Below are 23,896 nucleotides of genomic sequence, written 5' to 3' on the forward strand. Positions count from 1 at the left end.
TATACGTTTTAATAATACGTATAAAACATGATTTTACTGAATATATTACAGATTATGATGATAAAACTTTAAAAAACTTACTAAAAAACAACATAAAGATGAACGAGGCCTTTTCATGAGTTAAAATTTAATAAAGAAACAAATTTTTAAAAAGTATATAATTATTAAATATGAATTTTATTGAGAAAATTAAATAAAGTTATAGGTATAAAGAATTTATAAATTTTAATAATTTGGACTTGGACATTACAGAAAAGAGGAGTATAAACTAAAGTGTGGTGGAGAGTCTCAATATATTTTATGCTACTTGTGTGTTGAACTTATTAGATATTTTAATAGTGTAATTAATTAACAAGATAAATAGTACTCATAAAAATATATTTTTTTATGAATAATGGAAGGGCGACGGTGCTGATGCGTACACGTGTCCTGACAATCCCACCGTCTTGGCTTTCAAGAACAGCATAGAAGCAACACGAAGCACTCTCTTTCTCTCTCTTCTTTCTTCTCTCTTCTCTCTCTTCTACCTTCTCTTCACTGTCTCTGTGACTCTAACAGAAACTAGAGCCAGAAATATAGCCCAGAAGGGTTTCATTCACCAAACCAGTCTCTCTCTTCGTCTCTGCTTCCATTTCACAGGCTTTTCCTATTTTGTTGTTTTTTGTGGTGTGATCGCTGCGATGTACGTAGCTTCCATGCGTAAGTCTTTCAAGGACTCCTTGAAAGTCCTTGAAGCTGACATCCAGCACGCCAACACCCTGTGGGTTTTCTCCTCTCACCTTTTTTTCTGGGTTTTTGTTTTAACTGTCATGCTCTTTCCAAAATTAAATTTTTAATTTTTTTATTTGAATTTAAGGTGATCACTGCTGCAAAAGGTTGGTGGCGTGTCATTGCCTGTTACCTTTCCTCCTTTTTTTTTTTATGAAAAATCTTTTTTTTTTTCTCTTGGGGATAAGTGGTTGGTGATTGCTAAGTGAGGGTTTTTCTGGGTACGATGATGATCTTCTTCTGGGTTTAGCCCCGTTTTTTTTTTGTTTCTCATTTGTTTGGTTTTTTCTTCTGGACTCTGGTTTGTTATAATCCTTGAATACTTATTTCCTTTGTAAATAGGGTACATTTAATTTACTGATAAAGCGTGGATAATTTGATTTTCAGTGTTGATTATTCCTATCCGTGTCTTTTTGTGGCGTGTCTGGTGTGGGGAAGTTTGTTTATGAAAGTGTGAAAAGGTTTAGGGAGTGAATTCCCTGAGTACTTGTTTCGTTGTCTGATGATTTTGATGCTATATTATGGTTTCTTGATCTCTGAACGCTATTGCGTTATTATATCTTTAATACCTGCTACACTATATGGTGACAGTCTACATAACATTTATTGGTTTGGTAACATGTAGTGCTTTTGATGTGCTTGTCGCGAAATATCTTTAGAGGAGCAAGCTGAATGCAATGTTGTCATTTGTAAATATTGCAATGATATTTCTGTCTCAAATTGTCATCAAGTATCAATATACTAGTCAGTGTTGTAAAAGCTAATTTACTGCAGTTAGTTATTGGTTGATCATGTAAAAAAATTGGGATGTGCAGGGCGTCAGATTTTCCAAGGGAATATGATGGTGCGTGCCTTCAGATGAGAATGTCATACAGTCCGGCAGCGCACTTGTTTCTTTTTCTGGTGCAATGGACAGATTGCCATCTTGCTGGAGCACTTGGACTGTTAAGAATCCTAATTTACAAGGTAAGGTGTTTTGATTTTTAGGTGTGGATATTGAAATGAGGGACTTGGACCAGATGAAGAATTTGCCTCATGTTGTAGGTCTATGTGGATGGGACAACCACCATGTCTACACATGAAAGAAAAGCAAGTATTAGAGAATTCTATGGTATAGCTGCCTTTGTTTTTTAATCTTAATCTAGTTTGCTTATTAGTTTTTCTTCGTTGCTGACACGTTGAATTTCTTCTCTGAGCAGCGGTCATTTATCCCTCTTTATTGCAACTTCAGAAAGGTATCACTGACACTGAGGATAAGAAGCAAAAGGCTGTATGCATGGAGAGGTATCGCAGAAGAGATGATGAGGATTATAGACAGTCTTCTGACATAGACATTGAAAGAGAAGATGAATGTGGAATATGCATGGACATGAATACTAAGATTGTGTTACCCAACTGCAACCATTCCATGTGCCTGAAATGTTACCGAGAATGGTACTTCATCCAACAAATTATCTCTCTCTCTCTCTCTCTCTCTCTCTGTTAATATGTGGCACTTCTCATTCTTTTACCATCATTTAGATGTATAGCTGTTTGAATTGTTTCTATACGGTTTGATTCTGTGTTCTCTAACAATAAACTCTATGTTTATGGTTTATTTATTATATTTTCTGATTTCATGGATTATAAACAGTCACTACAAAATGACTACAATATTTCAGCCATAGTAAAATTACAATTGTCGAAGGTTTTGGGTTTGTTCAGTTCGTTTTGGTATTAATTGTTTATAACCTTGTTAAGTGTCTTTTGCGAATGGAGGCTTTAAGTGGTGGAAGTTACAAGTCTCACTATGAACGTTCTGTGCTTGATTGCAGGTGCAATTACACGGCACTGTGCATATGAAGGTTTGATTGTCGCTTGTCATTGCTGCTTGAATGTGAATATTTAATGTAGTAAAACAGAATTAGTATGGTGGTGTAAAATAATTTACTAGAAAACTATTTGAATTGATATAGTTAGCTTAAGTAGTTGGTGGAGGAATGTGTCTTGCGTTTATGTCTTCTGAATGCCACTTGGCTGATTGGCACTTGGTGTAATTTTATACTATGATGATATTAACTCTTCAGTCTGTTGTAGTTTGTAAGGCTTAAAAAGTTAGTTATATTTGTTTCTGGATTTTGTGTGTTTCTAAAAAGTTAGTTATATTTTGTTTCTGGCTTAAAAAGTTAGTTATATCTGTTGTAGTTTGTAAGGCTTAAAAAGTTAGTTATATTTGTAGTTTGTTTCTATGATGATATCCATGTTGTGAATGAAAAAGTCCAGTAACCAATGTTGCCTTCTGCAATCATCTCTTTAATGAAGTCTGCTGTTCTTATATGTGAATGTGCAAGCACAAAAGGTCTTCCTAAATCATAGAAATTAAATTGTTCTTAATTATTGTACCTCGATTTAATAATGTAACGAGAAAGACAATTTGTTTTGCCGTTTTCCTGTGGAACTATTATGGGTTATTTGTTATTTGGTGTGTTGGTCGAAAATGAAAGAGAGTATAAGTGGGTTTCAGGGTCTGGCTATGAAACCAGACTCTGGTAATTTTTGTTGAATATTGGTTGATGGGATCATGCACTGTCAACTTGGGATGACTATTCATCATTTTACTTGGTCATACATTTCTGACCGGGTTGAAGACCTTTTTCCAGGTCTGCGCAAAAGTTTCTATGAGCTAATCTGCCTATACTGTGCTAGTTTGCTGACAGCTAACAATGGTACTTGCAAATGACATAACAATGGACACCTGGAGGATTTGAAGCCAAGACCCTTTGGTGGATAGTATTCAATCCTACCAGTTATTGAGTAAACGTCATCTGTGTCTGTTTCTAGTTTGAAACAGGACATTAGGACTGTCGCATATATATGTCATTGTTTTGGTGTACATTTAGCTACCCTTTAATTTAAATTGCTATCTTGTAGCTCCCAGCAACATGTTGTCCAAGTATTTTGTAGGTTTAGTTGAAGGTTGAAGTGATTTGATAATTTTTGCAGGCGAACTATATCACAATCATGCCCATTTTGCCGTGACAGTCTGAAGAGAGTGAACTCAGGTGATCTGTGGGTATTCACTGATAGAAGGGATGTGGTAGACATGGCAACAGTGACAAGGGAGAATCTGAGAAGGCTTTTCATGTACATAGATAAGTTGCCTTTGATTGTTCCAGACTCCCTTTTTGATGCTTATGACTCTCACATACGCTAAGTGATTGCAACAGACAGATTTTAAGGTATGCTGTTGTTGTCTTCCACTTGAAAAGCCAGAACCGGAGTCGTCTAATTGAGTTGCTATTATAGAGTTGCAGTACTTGCTTCCCACTTCTGGTGGCAGAAGTATCCAGCCCTTGTCATATTGTGGACTGGTGGTGAAGTTGAGATGGTAAATTGTATCTATCTAGTTAGCTCATTTGTATATCTCTGTACAGATCAAATCAATCACTTATTAACAAGAGATTTGCATATTCTGTTCTTGTCATTTAGATGTGAATCTCTTGAGAAACTCTTTTATTTTTCATCATCAATGAATGTATTTAACGGAATGTCTGTAATGTGTTCTGTAGTTTATGTATATGCATTAAGGCCACCTTATAACAATTGCCTATGTTTACTTTAGGCCCTCTTAATAGAAAGCACCATGGTTTATATAAATATTTTTAATAATTCTTCTTTTCCTTCATTCTCATACAATAATCTTAGAAGCTACTAAGGTTGGTAGCTGCAGGCACTGGTATCTGCTTAGTAGTTTAAAATATCAGTGATTTGAGTTTTACTTAATTTATATTAGCATGTGACAAGATAATTTTATTTATCATAGTCATTATTTTGATTTAATTTCTTTTTTATTTAATTTAATTTTAATTTTTTTAAAATAAAATAATATTGTTTCTAATGATTATTATATAGATGTTGTATTAATTCTTTATTTAAAAATAAAATTTTAATATAATATATTATTAACACATATTTTGTTAATCAATCATTATCTAATAAATTTTAATATAAATATTAATATAAAATTTATAAAAATAGTAAATTTTATCTCAGTTTAAAAAAAATAGCATTATTTTATTTTTTAAAAAGATTAAGGTTTAATCCATTTAAGCATCTTTATTTTTGTCCGGTCTTCCCATTTTGGTCTCCTTTTTTTAAACTTTTCCAATTGAGTTCTCAAAACTGTTAATTTGAAGCAATTCAGTCTTTGTCGTTAAAAATGTTAATGACCGTTAAGTATTGATGACGTGATATTATAAATAAATTTTATATTAAAATTTATTAATAAATATTTATTTAATCAAAATTTTAGAAGGGCAAATTGGGCAGAAAGAATGCGATCTTTGTTTTTGGCAGAGGCGAAGCGAATTGGCAGGGTTGGTTCTTGTCCTGATCTGGAACCATCATCCATTCTGGGGAACACAGAGTGAAGTTGGATATACAGAGAATACCAAGGCGGTTGAAGAAAGGAATCCAGATACACAACTGTTGAAGGAAAGACAACTCAGAAAAATAAAAAAGACAGTTTCATTTGGTGTGAGTGTTCCCCTTCGTCATTCATCCTATGCAAATCACACTCCCTCTTTAACTTGAAACCTCTATCTGCATTTTGTTAATGATCTCCACCCCTACCTAGCGTCACCACCATCAACCTATATCTACTCCTTGATTCCTCTGCCGCTGAATGACTTCTTTTACATGTTTCTACCACTAAATATCCCCATTTTCGCCATTGTTCTCACACCATTGGTCCTGCATTTAAAAAAGGAAAACAGAGGAGACCAAAACAAATGAAACTAGCCAACCCAATGAAACCCTTCAACATCACGGCCACCTGTAGACTCAACCTCCTTTCATGTTCCATTATACTTTTATTTTCCTTGTTTTCCAACATTAACAGCAATATACCTCAAACAAGGAAGAACAAAATCAACCAAACTGAACCAAATCAACAAAAAAATAAACCTCAAGCACAACCCCATTATCATCATTAACCTCGACTTATACCGTGAAATCCCCAATGTTGTTTCCCTGTAAGAAAAAACTCAATCCGAACACCTAGGGTCAATTATAAACAAAGTCAGATAATCCCCGTTGCTCTAAAGTGTTACAATTGGGGCTTCACCACCCAATTAGCAAGTTGTGTGTGTCGGACTCGTAGCACTTGGTGGCAGCGATCACGACTTCGAAGAGAGGGGAGGGTTTTTTCCCTGCTTACGAATGAAGGGTAACCGGCGGCGACCTTGGCCGTGACCCGTGGTGTTGGTGATGCTTTGGATGACGACTCGCGGCGGTTGGGCTCGCTCAAACGGGTGACTAGTCGGATGGGGTGGTGGCGTGCGAACCGAAATGGAGGAAGGGCCTGACGTCGGGCGATCGGTGGCTCTGGCGGCTCGCGATGTCACCGGCGACACCATTGACGGCGGTCTGTGCCGGAGAAGTCGAGTGGTGAGATGGTAGCCTTGGGTTCTGCCGGCGGAGATGAGGGGCTGCTAGTGCACTGAGAAAGACCCTCTGTGTTGTTCTGCGTTGTGAGTGAAATGAGGTGAGGATGTGGAAACCCTAAAGGGGTTTCTAAGTTTCTGAATAGGAAGATCACTGGGCCAAACCCAAAAGCTATTCCCACTTTGCCCTTCTGATTAAATAAATATTTATTAATAAATTTTAATATAAAATTTATTTATAATGCCACATCATCAATACTTAAACGTCGTTAATGATTTTTAACGGTAGAGACTGAATTGCTTCAAATTAACAGTTTTGAGGACTCAATTGGGAAAGTTTAAAAGAAAGGGACCAAAGTGGGAAGACTGAACGAAAATAGGGATGCTTAAATGGTTTAAACCTAACATTAAATTATGTAAGGATGTTTTTATTGATGTTGAAAGAGTAACCAGCGTACAACCTCCTCAAGTAAAGCGTGGGATTTGGTCCAACGTGAAGCTTGGTTATGAAGAACTGGAACAATGGTCGAGGTAGGCTTTTAGTGAATATATCTGCTAGCTGGAGATCAGAAGGAATGAATTGAGTGATGAGTTTGTTAGATCGAACAAGCTCTTTGGGAGAGGAATATGGCACTTTTGTTGTCACAAAGAAGAGTTGGCGCTTGATAGGAAATATGCAGATCATGTAGAAGATGAGTAATTCATATTAGTTCAGCTGCTGCATTAGCCATGGCTCTATATTCTAATTCACAACTTGATCAAGTTACGGTTGATTGTTTCTTAGCACTCGATGAGACGAAATTACTGCTTAAGAAAATGGAATAACCATAGGTAGATCGCCTAGTCTCAATACATCGAGCCCAATCAGCATCCGAGTATCCAAGAACATTAAGGGAAGCTCCACGGGTGAAGGATAGGTCATAGGACATGGTGTCCTTGACATATCGAAGGATGCGTTTAACTGTTTGAAAGTGATCATTTGTTGGAGCTTGAAGAAACTGACTAACCAAATTTACCGCGTAGGACAAGTCACAACGAGTTATAGTGAGATACTGGAGTGCAGCAACGAGAGAGCGATATTGAGTGGGATCAGAGAATGGATCTCGTGTGGTTATCAGTTGAATATGAGGTTGGAGAGGTGTGACTGTCAGTTTTGCATCCAAATCTGGGTCCTAGATAAAATGTCTTGAGCGTATTTGGTCTGGCTAAGAAAGACACCATTGGTAGTGTAGTGGACCTCGAGACCAAGAAAGTAATTTAGATGGCCTAAATCCTTGATAGCAAACTCAGTTTTGAACCTTGCCAAAAGTTTTTGAAGTAAAGAATTATTATTCCCTGTCAAAATTAGGTCATCAACATAAACAAGTATATATAGAGTGGCAGCAGTGTTGTGGTAAACAAATAAAGATAAAAGCTAGTATAAGGATAAGTTAATAATAGACTTTATAAACAAGTCAGTATCATACATTTTTCACAAAAAAAAAATTAAAATTAAAATTTACCATTTGACATACACGCACACTCACACTTACTATATATGACATTTTTTAAAAAAAAAATACATTTAGCATTTTACATCATGGATTTCCCGCCAGTTTTTTCAAGATTTTTCATTCCAAGATCAAGATCCTCCACGGTGGTGGGGCGCCGCCTCTATGGCAGCCCACCACCGCAGCGGAAGGAGGGCGTGCTTGAGAATCAGCAGAAAGAGCGCGAGCTTGAGAATCAGCAGAAGGAGCGCGAGCTTGAGAAGCGCCGGGAGATTCTTCTTCGCTGTCTAAAACTTCTAATGAGAGCAACGAACGCAAGATTCATAAGGCTTAACATAACACCGAGGAGGCTTAACATAACGCAAGATTCTAATGAGAGCAACGAACGCAAGAAAAGAAGAAAGGGTAAGGAATGATCGAAATTAGGTTGATACCATGTAAGGATGGTAACAAATGTTTTATTAATTGTTGAAAGGGTAACCAACGTACAATATATAGAATGTACATAATCCGCGTACAATAATTAACATACAATAATTAAGGAAAGAATATATCAATTATTTAAGACAGAATCAAATATGCATAAACTAAATAAGGTAATCTATAATCAAATATATTATTTCCTATCACATTCTTTTTATTGTAGTTTCCTTCCTTAAATCTAGTCATTGTTTTGAAATAATCAAAGTTTATTTCTTAAGTCAAAATCAACCTTTTGGACCATCTTAATTAAATTTGTTTTAAATCATTTCTTGGAGAATTGTCTTTTATTGTTATCCATAAAGAAAGTTAAATAATATTAATAAACAATAATTTTATCATAATGATTGACGAAAATTTTATTAAATCTAGCTAAAATAGAATATAACAGTCTTTGATTAAAAAATAATTTAGATATTAGATATAAAAGTATTGTGGATTTTCAATTATTAATTCTATTACTTGATATTTTTTATATGTAGTAATTAAAACGTTTTATTTAAATAAATGATTAAAATTCACTAAATTCCAATTATCTTATTAAAATATCATGTTTAAAAAATATTAAGTTAAAATTTAATTAGATTTGAATTTTTATTATATTTTCAACATAATTTTTATTAATTCTTTAGTTATTTAATATTTAATTTTTTATACAATGCTTATTGTTTGATATTAGATTTTTTTTAAAATATAAATAATATCGATTTAGAGTATATTTAATCAATTAATATAGTTTTAGGCTAATAACAAAATTTCATATTTAATAAGTATAAATATTTAAGCAAAATGATAAAACACATTTCGCATTTTGCCTCTTTCTCACTTCTTCAAAAATATTTTTCGTTCCAATATCGGTGATGGGGTGCCCCACTATTGCAGCCCATTACTGTCCACACTGATTCCTTCGTGGGAGGAGCTTAGAAGAAGAAAAAAAGCTGAAAAGAAGAAACTAGAGAAGATCAAAGAGGAAAAGAAAGAAGTTGAGCAGAAAGAAGAAAAGAAAGAAGTTGAACAGAAAGAAGAAAAGAAGACAAAAGAGGTAAAGATGGAAGCGAAGAAACAGGATCTCTGGCCGCTTACTTCTTTGTGGGAAAAGTACAAAACAGAGGGAAAACCGAAGAAAAAACAGGAGGAGAGGATATGTGAGCACAAGCAAGATTACGACAGAAATGTAACGGAAAGAAAGAAAGTGACGCCGGATTAGCCGCTGTCGATGATACAGTACCATTTAATATTAATAGAGAGAGATTACAATAAATTATAAATTATATTATTTTTAAAATTAGGCTGATATCATGTAAGGATGGTAAGAAATGTGTTTTTATTGATGTATAAAATGTACATAACTTACATAACCAGTAATACGTAGTATATGATCAACTTTAGTAACTTTTTTTTATAATAGATTAATCAAAACACTTGTTCTAAAGTTTTGACAATTGAAACAAAAAATTAAATGAGTATTAATTTAAAAATTTTTAAATAAATTAAGTAATTAAAAATAAAATAACTTATAAAAATAGAAGCTCATGTCAACCGTTTCTGAAAATGAAACAAACTTTAAGGCTTTTATAGATTGGTTTTAGAAAATGTTATACATAATCATTCATATAAATAATTAAAATTAAGGTAAGGAAGTAGGAATGTTAGAGGAGACGTGTAAATTTGACTAAAATTCATGTATGTTTTCATTATATGAAATTTAGTTTTTGTCTCATCTTTAGTAGGTATATTTATATTTATATCCATATTTGTTTTTATCCCAAATGTTATTAAATATTTCTTAAAATAATGTAAATCATAATAAAGAATTTTTTTTATAAGCAGACACAATAAAGAAAACCTGATATATCAAGATTTGTTTATATCTCAAATACTAGTTAAATATTTCATAAGAAAATAAAAACCTTAATAAAGAAAAGGTGAATGATCTAGTTGTTAAATTTCAAAAACGAAGTTATAAATATCGAATAATAGTACATATGTAATAGTGTTCAAATGTTAAGTAATTATAAAAATATAAAGAATAATACAATTAAAATTTCATAATAATTATAATATACATTATGTCTATAAATATTGAGAAAAAAAATTAAATGAATTTGGTAAATATTGAATAAGTTGAACTAATAAATGATTAAGAGTGTGTAGAAAAATAAAACTTCTTCAAATAAAATTAAATTAAGAAATAAAATGAGAAAATTAGTTGTTTAGTTCATCTAATAAATTAAGAAATATTTATCCAATTAAATATTCTAAAAGTTATGTCTTAAGAAATATAATACATTATAAAAATAAAACTATTAAATGTATTATTGACAATGTGATATATGACAATTGGGACTTTGATAAATTATTGACAAACTTTAATAAATATCAGTGTTAGAACATTAATGAACATAAATTAATTTTAATTCATTAAAAAATTAACTCTTTTTAATTTTCTTCTTATAGGCTTTATATTGCTTTTGGAGGAAGAATGTTAAAATTTCAACTATCTAAATTGTTTTAGTTTAATTTTTTTATATTTTCATTGTTTTCTAGTAAGAGTTTTAATTATCTAAATTTATTTTTTTTTTCAAATGAAATTGAGTTTTTCACAATTTTAGTAATAAAATTACTTCTCTAAATTTCTGACATTTTATTTCATAGTTTTTTTTTATTTAATTTTTTTAACAGTTTATTAGCTAGCTGAGGGGATACATGCATTGTAAATATAGAAAATTACTCATTGGTAAAAGAAAACAGTATTAAAGTAGTGAAATGTGGTAAAAATTACATGTAATGAATTAAAAATTATTTTATGTAAAATGGGTTAAAGATAAATTAAAATAATCAATTTAATGAATTCATAACTACTACGTTTTTTTTTCTAATCTTATAACTTAACCTTTAATAAATAAATTTCGTTAGCTCTAAATTAGAATTACAGATGATCTTTCAATAATAAAAATTCGTTGGTAAAAATGGTTATTGATAATCACAAATTTACGTGACTATTATCTATCGATAAAATTTGTTTTTAATTAACAACATTTTGACTATTGGTCATATTCGTCGATAAATATAATGACTTTTTTCTTTTCCTTTAGTTATGCCATGTTGCTTTCTCTTAATCTTTATTTTTCTTTTTTTCCTCTTTTTTTCTTCACATCCGTTTACTTCTTTTTCTTATATGTTTCTTTTTCTCATTGTAATATATCTCTTTGAATTTATAATAAAATTATAACCAATTTTTTTTATCTAATTATTGACGACATTTTAAAATGTTTATTATAAGTAATGAATTCTTTATAATTTAGTCCAAGCCTCATAAATGTCAGGCCTGTAACATAGGAGGAATTCACATTGTAATAAAACCATCAAAGAGGAGTGAAGTATACATTTTAGATTTTTAGAAGAGAAATGCTAACAATACTCTTTTTATTACTGACTAAAAGTTTTGAAAATTATAGTTTTTTGGGTTTAATTTTTTTATTTAACTACTCTCTGTTTTAGAAATTAAGACAAATTAAGGAGTGATTTTGGATAAATTCTAAAAAACAGAAAATTATGTGTTAGAAATAAAGTATTGAAGAGTGTTGCTGGTATCTCTCTTTGGTAAATTATGTAGTCTGTCATTATGCAGAAGTTCCAGGTATATCAGCAGGTGGATCAATGGGGTGTACCAGTTGTGGCTTTGGCTTCTGAGCAGGCACAGTCTCAGGCTTTGTTTGTCTGTTAGGAGAGACTTTATCAGCTTCCTCTGGTTTAACATCAAACTGCAATATGTGAAGGTATATAACTAAATTATTACAAACAATATTTTGAATATAATGATCTGAGAGAGGATGAAAGTTGAAAATCGACAACATGGTTCACTGTTTTAAATTGGTTATTCAATACTGACAAATATTTCCTAGCTGAGAGATTTAGTTTTCTATTTGATGAGACCACTTCAGTTTTAATTTAGTGTAAGATGTGGAATGTATAAAACTACTTCATTTGTTGAAACACTTGGAAAATGAAGAATTTCTTCACAGAAATGTTCTTCATGCCCTTGCCACTGTCACTACAGCCAAAATGATGCACTTCCATCATGTGATGCAATTCCACTACTTAGAACCTTGATGGAATTATGAAGCAATTTTGGAATACATTTTCTGATTTAAGTTTTCAAATTATAAAAAGGAGGAGTCACGGAAGGTTTTCAATTTTGTTGAGACTAAAATTTCTGATAAAAATCATGAACAAGAAAACCAAGCTAAGACATGACAGAATATGTTCAAGCTGATATACTAAGTTTATTTGAACAGAAGTTAAAAGGTAAATCATTGAGTGATTATTTTTATTTCCTTTTTCAGATAAATATGCTTGGAAAAACTGCAAATATTGAAAAAGTACAATTTCTACCTGCTCTTGTTTAGAAGGTTTTAGTTGTTCTTTCATAAAATCTCATCCCAGAACCCTTTTATGTACATACAGGGAGGGAGAAGCTGGAATGGATATGATAAATTAATCAAAATTTATGTTTTTGAAATCACACTAACCTTGTAACTGCAGCCAGATACACAAGCACGAAAACATTCCTGTAGGAAAGAATTAATTGTCATTAATTTGTAAAGATAGTAATTTTACCATTAAAAGGCTACAACAAGCAAGTTGCAGTTTCTCAAAAGAAGCAGTCATTCCTTCTCAACACTGCCTTTATTTCAGAACTGAATACTAGCTAGACAATTAGTTTACTAGTTCTCTTTAAACAATTGAAGAAGCATGCATAATCAATTGGGGAATAATAGTTCAATAGTTGTGTTTGCACAAGTCATTACTCTTGTAGCTTTTCATCACAAAATACTTTTTTTCCACATGTAGAAACCTTCCATTTAAGGTGTAAGGACCAAACATTTAAAGTTAAGCTAAAATTACAAGAGGGAAACCATTAAAGAGTAACTTACAATAAACCAGAAGTTGCAAATTGCAATCAATATGATAAGTAAAGGAAACATATATTCTCACACCAAATACCTCTGAGTAACTGACAGCTCCAGGAGAACGATCAATATAGGCACTCCATTGCTGGTCCTTTAGTACAGGATCCTTGTAGCATATTTGATCACAGTCCTCCAAGCCTGGTTAACCAAAACTCTTATCACATGTTAATCAGTCAAAATCTGTCAATAATCAAGCTCAATTCTTACAATCACACTTATTCCATTTGTTTCTGCAGAATATATAATTGAAATGAAACTGAGATAAATCATATTGCTAGCAATCCCCTTCCTAAAATATGAGACAAATCATCTATTTCTCCCATTACAAAGCCCAAATAAAATAAATTTGTCAATAATGGTTTATACATCCCTTAAATATCATCTTTTAGAGAAACTATTATAACAGTCTTGTGATGTAACATATTAAGAAAAGAAACTTTTTTGGTTCAATTTCATTATTGCTCAAAAAAGTGCAGCCGGATTTCAATACTTTTCCCAGTTGTTAAAGGTAAATCTTTTCCTCAATAAAGTTAGAAATCAGAATTATTAAATTAAAGACAACTTTTGTGGATTTTCTAAAACAATTAAGGACTAACAAACAAAAAGAAAACCATGAATAGTATGCTAGTATTGTTGCAGAGATACAAGAAAGCGAATTTCACTAAGTTTAGATTTAGATTGAACAAGTTTTGTCTGCATTCCATTAAAAAGAAAAAAATGATTAAAGACAATACAAAATTATCTCACATTCTTCCCATGACTCTCCATCTGAGTTGCAACCCTTCTTGCAGAATACTCGCCCTACAATACAGAGTAGGATCTGAGTTCAAGAAGTAATGTAAAGAAGTATGCCCAAAACCAATTAAAATGGGCATAACCTCAAATAGACATCATCAATCACAATTGGTCTAAAAGAGTCTTCAATGCATCAGCAAAATCGTTTCCTTTTGAGTTACCTTAATTCATTATTAGCACATACCAAAATAATATGAATGAATATAATAATTTACCCAAACATTGAAAGTCAGCAAGAAATCAGCAATTGTAAAGATTACACAATTCTGGAACATAATGGTTCTATCATTCTATGTATTGCATGAGAAATTGAACATTCCTGAAATTTAAAAAAAAAAAAAAAAAAAAAAAAAAAAAAAACGGTGAAGAGAGTTAGATCATCACATGGGATTTTGGTGAGAGCAGAGTATTTATTGGTGCATTTGTTTCCACATGGAGACGCCCATTGCTGCGGTATCATCCTTGTTTGGTTTGTCCCCAAAGAAGGAATTGGACAAGAAAACACGAAGAGGGTAGTTTAGTCACTTCCTGTCCTGATCTATTTCCTAGTTTCGAGGGCGCATTTTATACTTCTTCAGTTCAAAATGATTGTAAAATTTAGTATTGTAAAAGTTTTCATCAATAATTTATTGAAACTTGTATAATTAAGATAAATATTTAAATTTAAAATCTCAGTTAATTCAACCATATTTTTAGAATGGTATTATTGATTAAATAGTACGAAAAGAATTAAAATTATTTATTTTCAAAGAAAAAGTTATTTATTATTGTGTTTAGAGGAGTATAGATAAAAATCATTAAATTATGAATAAACTATGGATTTAGCAAATTATTTGATAAACGAGAAAAAATAAAATAAACAACTAAGTAAAAATTAGACTCATTTTTTTAATTTTCTCTGTCATCTCAACCAAATCCTAAACATTATATTTCATGTAAAAAGTATGACGATAATTTATGCCAAAATCATCAAGTATTAGAAATTATATTAAATATTTTTTAAGTATTAAAAAATATTTTAAATTAGCTTTTAAACATTTTTAATACTTTCTAAATAATTTATATATTTTTACTATTTCAAAGATCACTTTAGAGTAAAAGAAACATTAAGTTATCATATATGGAAGTTATCATATATGGAAGAAGAGTCATATAGTACAAATATAATAATAAAATATAACATTCAAATAATAAAAATAAAAAGATATATCCCTTTTAAATCATAACATGTATGCTTAGTGAATAATTATATAAAACATGTCAATATATATATATACTATTCCTTCTCCTTTTAGGAATTGAAGGTGATATAACTTATAATCAATCATCCTTAGCTTCTTCGAGAACATAATCGTGATGGGACTAAGAAAATGAAAAACAATGACATATCTAACAAGGTGATGATTTTATCTATCAAAAGCAAAACTCTCATATGGTTGAAGAGGCTCTTGTGGTATCTTATATTAAACTTCCTCTCAAATGTCTTTTCAAAATAAAAATATAAGAAAACTGTTAAAGTTCAAAACAAATAAAACTATTGTGCTATAATATTAACTATGGAAGGGATTTTGAGGTATTCGTTTATCGCTAAGCATCCTCGCCATCCTCTCCGGTGGAACCAATGCCGGAACCCTACAACTCTTCTTCGCCGCCGTCACAACTTTTTCGTTGTACTTCTGCGTCCAACACGACGCCTTCGGCGCCGGGGGGAACAGCCGCTGCCTTGTCGTCTCCGCGCAGTGCTCCACCTTGGCACCAAACCTATCGTACGCCTCCTTCGCCGCCGGTTTGCACTTGGAGTAGACGGCTGCGGCAATGTCCGAGGCCGTGGTCCGTGCAGGCGCTTGAGGATGCTGTACGGGGGAGACGGAGCGGTCGGCAATGCGGAGGAGCTCGTCGGGAACCAGGTGGAACTTTTCGTATACAGGACCGATGACGCTCTTGACGGTTTCCTCAACGGTGCGGACGCTGGAGACGGCGGCGGAGCGCATTGTGAGAACTTTGACGGCAAGTTGATTATCCACCTGAAATTAATTTTAAAAACGAAAACTGAATGAATGAAAAATAAATAAATAAATAAATAGTAAATATGATTATAAGGAAAGGAAAAGGGAAATTAATTAAGCTGAATAAAAATAGAAATGAAAATTAGAGGTGAGTTTAAGATTTGAAAGAATATTAGATTTAGGCTACTTATGGAGAGAGAATGCATAGTTTGCTATTTCAATATGCCTTGTTATATTAATGTTCAAGGATGCATCTTATTCACACAATTAAAAGACTATGCAAATTCATATATACTAATAATACAAAAATAAATTATAAATCACTGTACTTTGGTATTTAAATTTGTATAAAATATATCCTTTCTCAAGTATCTCGTCTCAATCATATGCCTTATTCTAATCTAAAAATTTAAACAATAAGAAAATACTAAATTACTAATAAAATTTTATGTACAAATTTTCTTTTTTGTACAAAACACGTGTCCACCGTGTCAACTCTGGCGCTTCTAAAAAGCAGGCCGTGTCGAAGACACCTCCAAGAACATGGTCATGATAAGTTTTTGTAGTCTTTATCTTTACTTGAAACTAATTAAAAAGTTGTATTCTCAAGATTATTTTCATTGATGTTGTGTACACGTATGGAAACATATCCAACAAAATGACATATTTGAAGGTGGGCAAAGAAAAAGAAAGGTCTCTCTTGTCACGGTTCCTGCAACACAACCGAAGCATTTTAAAACACTAGTATCGATTCCATGCATAACAGAACCGATTCTCCAACATGCATGGATTCAAAGAATTGGTTCCAGAACCAATTCTACAATATTCCAATCCGCACAGGCCTCCATTCCCCCAAAACGTCTCTTCTATGTCACCTCCGTCACATGGGTTAACCACCGTCAACGGCCATGGCCACCATTGAGCTGCACAACCCTTTCCTGGCACGTGAAAATAGCAACTGCACGTGATATTTAACCAGGGTCGTTATTACAAAAATGCATTTCTCACCCACAAATCATCTCCCTCAAGCAAGATGACACATATCATGGCAAAAACACATTTGGATAGGAACACGAAGTTCACTCGCATATCCATAGCTGACAATCGCTCACAACAGTAAATATCAGCAAAGGAACACACATTGGTGTAAAAATGAATAAATTAAAAGGGCAGATTTTACAAACTCTCAGTACTTTACACCAATGTGTTTATTTACATACGAAAATAGTCATTTGTTTGATGAGGTTAGTAGGGAGTATGATAACTTCAAAAAATGAGGATTCAACCTGACATTATCACTTGACATAAGCAATGGTACAACCATAATTCATTGGACTTTCTGGTTCATGATTAGTGATACGTGGGTGATTTTGCAGAATCTCAAGTGCACGCTCCTTAACAGCACCAGTTCCGGTCCCATGTATGACAAAGAGAACCGAATATGGCCGACTGGCATCAATTGCCATCTCAAGGTGTATAGAAGCTTCTTCTACTCTCATACCTCTTAGATCAACTGTATTCTTAGATGTTCGAACCACTGGACCATAGGAAATATCACTGTCGCTTTTGATGTCTACATTAACCCGGTATTCTGCATTCCGCCGACTCTACAATATTAAATCAAAATGTTATAACTTAGCATTTTGATTCCTGACCAATGTTATTACTTCCCCCAATCTTTTTCAGCAATGTGTGTGAAGCCGTGACATTGTCACCATAAATAATTTTATCAAAGTATTACCGTACAGAGAAGTTATCCAATGGCATTATAAATAGAGAAATGCAGATATAAACTCTATTGCATTCTTATATAAACAATTTCTGGGTGAGAAATTACTTAATTCAGTAGAATGGACAAAAAATCCAAGTCATGGAAAGATGTGAATTAAAAAAAAAACAAAGAAGCCTATTTAACAAGAATATATATGATCTAGAGTTTTATTTTTCATAAACCATGGCAGTTAAGACATAAACTTCATACGTACCTGTCTCCCCTGATGTACGGAAGAACTAGTTACAGCATTCTTTGCATTAGATGGAAGAGCTACGATATTACTTTTCTTTACACGGGCTTTCACTTTACCATACTGTACCAGGATTGTTTCAACATCCCCAAGTGATTCTACCACTGTGGCCAACTTACCCCCCAATCCCTTGACATGGACTTGCTCTCCAATTTGTGGAGTATATGATGTTTGATCAGCTTCATTGAAATGATCAGCAGGAGTGTGAGCTTTTACAATGGAAGCAATGGCAGATTCAGTTTCTTTAATAAGTGAATTGAGTTTATCACGACCAGAACTTTTGAGCTGCTTCTCAAATTTTTGCATCAAAGTTTCCAACTGAGATTTTGCATCCACAAGCTCTTGTTGGACCTGTTGGGTTTCCTTTGCCATAAGCTCCATTTCACGTCTATCGAGGTCTTCTGCCTCCACTTGGATCTTTGCAACATTTAATGACGAAAAATGAGACAATAAAGAAAGAGGATAAGAAAGAAAGAAAAAGCAATTCCAAACACAATGGTATTCAATTATAGCTCGCTGCAAATGCTTAGACATTCTTTTGCTGAAAAATATAACTTCCAGCACTAACTGCAATATGAACATTTTGGTAGGAAGAACTTACGTACTTATTTTATATTTAAATTGGTGCTCATAGTCAACCAGAAAGCCATATTCCATAAGTAACTCCCTCAAAAATATTGAAATTAACGTAACGTTAGTAAGATCATCCCCCAAGGGTTGGTCATATCTTCTAAAGGGTACAACTCACAAGTCACCACATATTTTGTACAACATCTCCATTACCCTTTCATTTTCAGGTCAATTTACTGCATACTAGCTTATCAAGGATGCAAATTTCAGATAAATTTGAAAAGGAACACTATTGATTTTAATGCTATGTCAACCAAGGAAAACAAATTATAATCAAGAAGCAGAAAATCTCTTCCCAGTAAAACATCGATTGTACCTCATTGTACACGCTCATAACTTCAGCATGAATGGATGCGGCCTTTCCAGCCTGGGCCTTTAATCGATTTCTTTCCTCTTGTAAGGACTGATAAAGCAATCCTCTACGCTCTTGCTGCTGTTCTGGCTTAAACTTCTCTACCCAATTTTGTGCCCTATCAATTATATTTCTATCAAAGCCAATAGATTGAGCTATGCTTAATGCATTCGAATCACCAGTACACCCCCAGAGAATTCTATAAGTTGGTTGCAATGTTTCAAGTGAAAATTCCATTGCTGCATTGTCAAAACAGGTATCCTTTTCTTTGAGACTACTTAAATCAGCATAATGAGTAGTTACAACAGCCAAGTTTATGCGATCCTTCAAATATTGTAAGATACTGGCAGAAAGTGCAACCCCTTCGGAAGGATCAGTCCCACCACCGATTTCATCAATGAGAACAAGTGACTGTGTCGTGGCCACTTCCAAAATCTTACAAATACGTGATATATGCCCACTAAAAGTTGAGAGATTTTGCTCAAGGGACTTCAATTAGGAGGAAAAGATAAAGATCAGACAACATATGAAACAAATGCATGATCAACAAAAAGTCTTCTATTTTTATTGTCCATAATAAAGTTAAGATATTACCTGGTGATCTCCAATATCGGCAAGGATAAGGTCAAACCAAGGAAGTTTTGGATTGTTCTTGGCAGGCAGATGCATTCCAGCTTTTGACATGAGTGATGCCAGGCCCAATGTTTTCATGGAAGCCGTTTTCCCTCCAGTGTTAGGGCCTGAGATTACAACCACTCTAGTTCCACATCCAATTTTAAAGTCAACTGGCACAGGGAAGTCAGATATGCTATGTGACGTAGTGGCCATTACTTCGTTTCCATCACCAAACTTAGCAGCATTTCCAGATCTTAGAGCAAGATTATCTGAAATGATATCAAGAGAGGACTCTAGGAGTAATGGATGTCGTATGCCAACAATGTTTACATTTAAGTTGTCATCCTCTTGCTGTTCCAAAATATCATTGTCTTCATCATTGGAATCACAACCTTCAAAACTATCAAGTTTGAAAATGGGACATACCCCATTCATCCATTGAGCATATGCAGCTCTTGCAAAAGCAAGATCAATCTCAAGAATTTTATCCAATAAATTATTTATATCTGATTCTGAGTTTGCTATTTCAGATGAAAGCATACTTAAAATTGCACTTTCCTCAGCCTTCTCGGAGCTTGAAAGTCTAACTTCCAAGTTGTTCAGATCTATTGCATCTTTGGGTTCCATGAAGTAAGTTGCTCCAGAGCTGCTGACATTCAGAACTACACCACCTGGAAGTAAATATCTATGGGATGCCCTAATGCCCACACACATTCTTGATCGCCGCTTAGTTATTAATGGTCTGTCAATTCCCCCAGCCTGAAAAATTTGGGAGGATACTTCCTTCAACATAGAATCCAAAATTACTATGTTCCTCTTTCTTTCTGATCTGATAATCTCCAGGTCTTCACTTGCTCTATCAAGAATTGTGGAAAGATTGCAATCTATGCAAAATTCTATTTTACTCTCCAAATCCACTTGGAACTTACAATTTTGCCATATTTCGAGTAGAGGTAAGTACCTGATGGGAAACAATGGCATCGATAAAGTTAACAGTTCTGATGATTATCTTGGAGTTTCTGGAAGGTAGCAATTATGCCCAAAAAGAACGAGTGCAATTAGAGTATTACACTTTGAATCTCTGTCATTACCTTTTGAGATAAACTTTCTTTTAAGGCCTTATTGAGACATGTGAATCCATTACCATATGATCTATGCTCCAAACTTTGTCAAGAAAAATACAACACCTAGCCAAAATGCATAAAAGAAGTTGCTTGTAAACTGAATCAGACTAAAAAAATATCCTTGAATGCTGGGAAATGCTATTTTTTACAACTTCCTACCATCCCTTTGACTGGCTCAAAAATAGATACCACATGATGAGAGTCATCTTCTAGAATTCCAATTCAAGTTACGATTGACATTATAATTTTGCTTTACTTTTTACACAACTTCTCCATATTGTCATCTAACCACAAATGGCTAAATTATCATAGAAGCCTAACTATCACAATTAATTCATTTTTTAATTATGTGCTAACTCGTTATACTGTTAAACTACCAAAATTTTGGCTCCAATTCTGTGTATGTTTCTTGTAGTTCAAACCAAACAATTCCAGTAAAAATAACAGAAAAGCAAAGTAAGAAAAAAAAAGGCTTCCTTGCATTATTAGTTCCCTAGGTATCGTGACTGTGCAATTTTGGTCATTCAAATTCCAATTGCATTAATTGGATTCCGTAAGAGTTTTCTCTGATATACAATCCGGTCAGTCCGTACTCATTCCATCCAATAATTAACACAATTAGATAACATGACTAGACATGACATGGGAGAGTAAATAGAGTACTATACTAACTACAAAATATGGAGTATTTGAAATAGATAACACAAATGGTATTTGACTGATGCCCTGAAATAAACTTCTCTACGCTCACAGGATAGGAAAACCAGAAGGTAGAATGAAATGAGTTTCTCTCATAAGCTAAAACCAACTTCTGTCCTCAACTCTTCAAGTTTTCTCCTCTAACTTCTCCAGTGCATAAATTCATTACTTAGATGAGAAATTCAATATTTTTTACCTTTTTATTTTCATTTCACAAAAATAGGGCCTATATTAACTTAATTGTCATGTTGACAGGGTTGAAGTAAATTGATGTTTTTAGGACAACAATAGACGACAAAGAAAATTTCATTATCATTCTTTGAGTAAATCAACGACTTAAACAACGGATGAACTAGGACCAAGGAACCTTAGAATAAATATAAGAAAACCTGAAAACCCAATTGTCGCAACTCTTCCAACATGATGAGAGACGGTAAATTGCACAATCGCCACACCCAAGGCACTTAGAAATGCAATCAAGCCAAAAAAACAAAGATTCACGTATACCTTTGTGGATGACTAGAAGCGGAAGCGAAGCGTTTCAAACTATCGAATAATTCCCTGGCAGCGACGAGCGTGCGGCGGACGGTGCAAAGCTCTCGGATGGTTAGCAAGTGACCAGAAGTGGCGACGCGGAGAATATCCGTCAAGTCGTGGATGCCGGAGAAGTCGAGCGGCTGGGCGAGGAGTCTGGCCGCGGAGGTCTGATCGAGAAGCTTCTGGCTCTGGCGGGGGGTGCGTCCGACGGGCAAGCTCGCGTTGAGGGCGGCGGCGGAGCCCATGGTGGTGGAGGTGAACGGCGAAAGCTGCTTGCACACGGAGCTCCATTCCAGCGTCTTGAGGGTTTCGGCTTGGAGTGAGTTGGACTCGGGCGAGTTAGAGTTGGGATTGGAACAGGAGCGGAGTTTGAAACTGAAGTAGGATTTTGGGGGTTTAATCAAAGGAACCAACACGTTGCTGCTGAGTTGCATCGGTGACTCGCTCACTGCCCTTTGGTTTTCTTCTGGATTGAGTTCCACGTTTCCACCTTCCTATAATATCTATGCTATTCCTAGATAACGTATACACTCAACGGCGTCGTATACCATTTCATCTAATCATGTGGAATTTCCCTGTCATCTATTTCTGCCCTAATTAATAAAATGTTTCATATTACAAATTTTTTAACTATATTTTTCTCATTAAAATATTTTTTTATTTTTTTTTCAAAATTGAACAGTTAAATTTGTGTGAAACTAACTTCAAATGAAATTAGGCACAAAATTCCTATTAATTTTTCTTAGGGATCACTGTGGTGGGGTTAAATTTTCTTAATTATGTACTTTTGTGTTGATTTCCACCAAATCATAAACGCTAATTTATTGTTTCATTTTCTAATGATAAAGGTGATTTCAAGAGATGGTCTATCCAAGTTGATTGTTGCATAGAAAGCGATCTTTTACTAAAAATAACTTAAATGTAGAAAAAATAATCAGGAGACCTTAATTAGTAATTTGGGCTGTATATTTCAAAATATAACTTATATTTTATTTTTATTTAATTGAATGTTAATATTTGTTAACTAAAATTAACTTGTTTTATTTTATTAAATTTACGTTGACACAATTTATAAATGTTAAGTCTCAAAATTTATATGATTTTTTTTCTTTGAAATCATTTTTTTTTCTACCTTTTTCTATCTTCAGCATATTTCTCCACTTCATTTCATCTGGCACTTCTTTTATATATATATATATATATATATATATATATATATATATATATATATATATATATATATATNTATATATATATATATATATATATATATATATATATATATATATATAAATAATATTTTAGACTCACATTTAAATGGTAACTTATTAAATAATATAAATAATTCAAATATAATTTGATATGTAAAATTTATTTAATATATTTGAATTAAAGTTTAATGTCTCAATAGATCTTTATTTTTATCCAGAATCTCAAATAGGATTCTTACTTTTTTGATGTCTCAATTAGATTTTTATTTTTGTAGAATTGAATCAAATAGGGTCTTTCTGTCAAATTGATCAAACGGCGTTAAATATTGTGTCACCTGACATGCTGACTATGTTATTTTGACACACATGTCATTAAAAACGTGAATCAGTTCTATTATTTTAAATTTTAAATTAAAAATTAAGTTAAAACAGTACAAATTCAATTACAAAAAGGGGCAAAATTGGCAAAGTTGAAAATTCAATCACAGAAAGCCTCGTTCTCTCTGCAAAGTGGGCAAAATAATCAGAGACGTCACGAAGGAATCGAAAATCTGGGTCGCTTGTATAACGAGCTTCTTCGCTAATGCCACCATTTTCTCTTCTCTTGCAACATGTGAAAGTTCTTTCTCAAAAGACTCGGTTTTGTCCTTCGCCGCGTCGACTGTTTCGTTCCAAGACTCCCTTTTCCCCTTTTGCGTCGTAGTCCTAAGTTTTTTTCTTTTGTTGATCATCCGTCATTTTGCCTTGCACCACAGTTTTTTGTTGCACC

The 23,896-nt window shown here is 33.3% G+C and overlaps 4 protein-coding genes across 11 annotated transcripts; 1 reads left to right on the forward strand and 3 right to left on the reverse strand.

Moving 5' to 3' along the window:
- Nucleotides 1-474: 474 nt before the first annotated feature.
- LOC106769192 lies at nt 475-4,404 on the forward strand. 3 transcript variants are annotated; one of them, XM_022783584.1, is made up of 6 exons: nt 475-760; nt 1,584-1,734; nt 1,813-1,879; nt 1,968-2,202; nt 2,583-2,612; nt 3,751-3,884. In XM_022783584.1, the coding sequence occupies exons 1-5, from the start codon at nt 681-683 to the stop codon at nt 2,608-2,610; spliced, it is 561 nt and encodes a 186-aa protein (XP_022639305.1). In that variant the 5' UTR covers nt 475-680; the 3' UTR covers nt 2,611-2,612; nt 3,751-3,884. The 3 variants fall into 3 exon arrangements, with proteins under 3 accessions (XP_022639305.1, XP_022639306.1, XP_014510188.1); XM_022783585.1 differs by lacking the exon at nt 3,751-3,884 and adding an exon at nt 3,408-3,744; XM_014654702.2 differs by lacking the exon at nt 2,583-2,612 and having other exon boundaries at nt 477-760; nt 3,751-4,404.
- A 7,166-nt stretch (nt 4,405-11,570) lies between these two features.
- On the reverse strand, nt 11,571-14,477 carry LOC106767866. Its single transcript, XM_014652822.2, has 5 exons — nt 14,314-14,477; nt 13,882-13,935; nt 13,169-13,272; nt 12,694-12,732; nt 11,571-11,925 (listed from the first exon to the last, which is right to left on the reverse strand). Exons 1-5 carry the CDS (start codon nt 14,387-14,389, stop codon nt 11,785-11,787), a joined length of 414 nt encoding a protein of 137 aa, XP_014508308.1. The 5' UTR covers nt 14,390-14,477; the 3' UTR covers nt 11,571-11,784.
- Nucleotides 14,478-15,310: 833 nt separating this feature from the next.
- LOC106768982 (endonuclease MutS2) lies at nt 15,311-22,441 on the reverse strand. 6 transcript variants are annotated; one of them, XM_022783590.1, is made up of 6 exons: nt 21,887-22,441; nt 19,536-20,517; nt 18,906-19,430; nt 17,921-18,376; nt 17,437-17,542; nt 15,311-15,953 (listed from the first exon to the last, which is right to left on the reverse strand). In XM_022783590.1, exons 1-6 carry the CDS (start codon nt 22,348-22,350, stop codon nt 15,946-15,948), a joined length of 2,541 nt encoding a protein of 846 aa, XP_022639311.1. In that variant the 5' UTR covers nt 22,351-22,441; the 3' UTR covers nt 15,311-15,945. The 6 variants fall into 6 exon arrangements, with proteins under 6 accessions (XP_022639311.1, XP_022639309.1, XP_022639310.1 ...); XM_022783588.1 differs by having other exon boundaries at nt 17,222-17,542; nt 21,887-22,439; XM_022783589.1 differs by lacking the exon at nt 15,311-15,953 and adding an exon at nt 16,272-16,893.
- Nucleotides 15,480-15,920, reverse strand: LOC106766397 (stress-related protein-like). The gene has a single exon (XM_022782790.1). The coding sequence runs from the start codon at nt 15,918-15,920 to the stop codon at nt 15,480-15,482; it is 441 nt and encodes a 146-aa protein (XP_022638511.1).
- Nucleotides 22,442-23,896: the final 1,455 nt, after the last annotated feature.

This window comes from Vigna radiata, chromosome 7 (genome assembly GCF_000741045.1).
Source record: "Vigna radiata var. radiata cultivar VC1973A chromosome 7, Vradiata_ver6, whole genome shotgun sequence".
Lineage (NCBI taxonomy): Eukaryota > Viridiplantae > Streptophyta > Magnoliopsida > Fabales > Fabaceae > Vigna > Vigna radiata.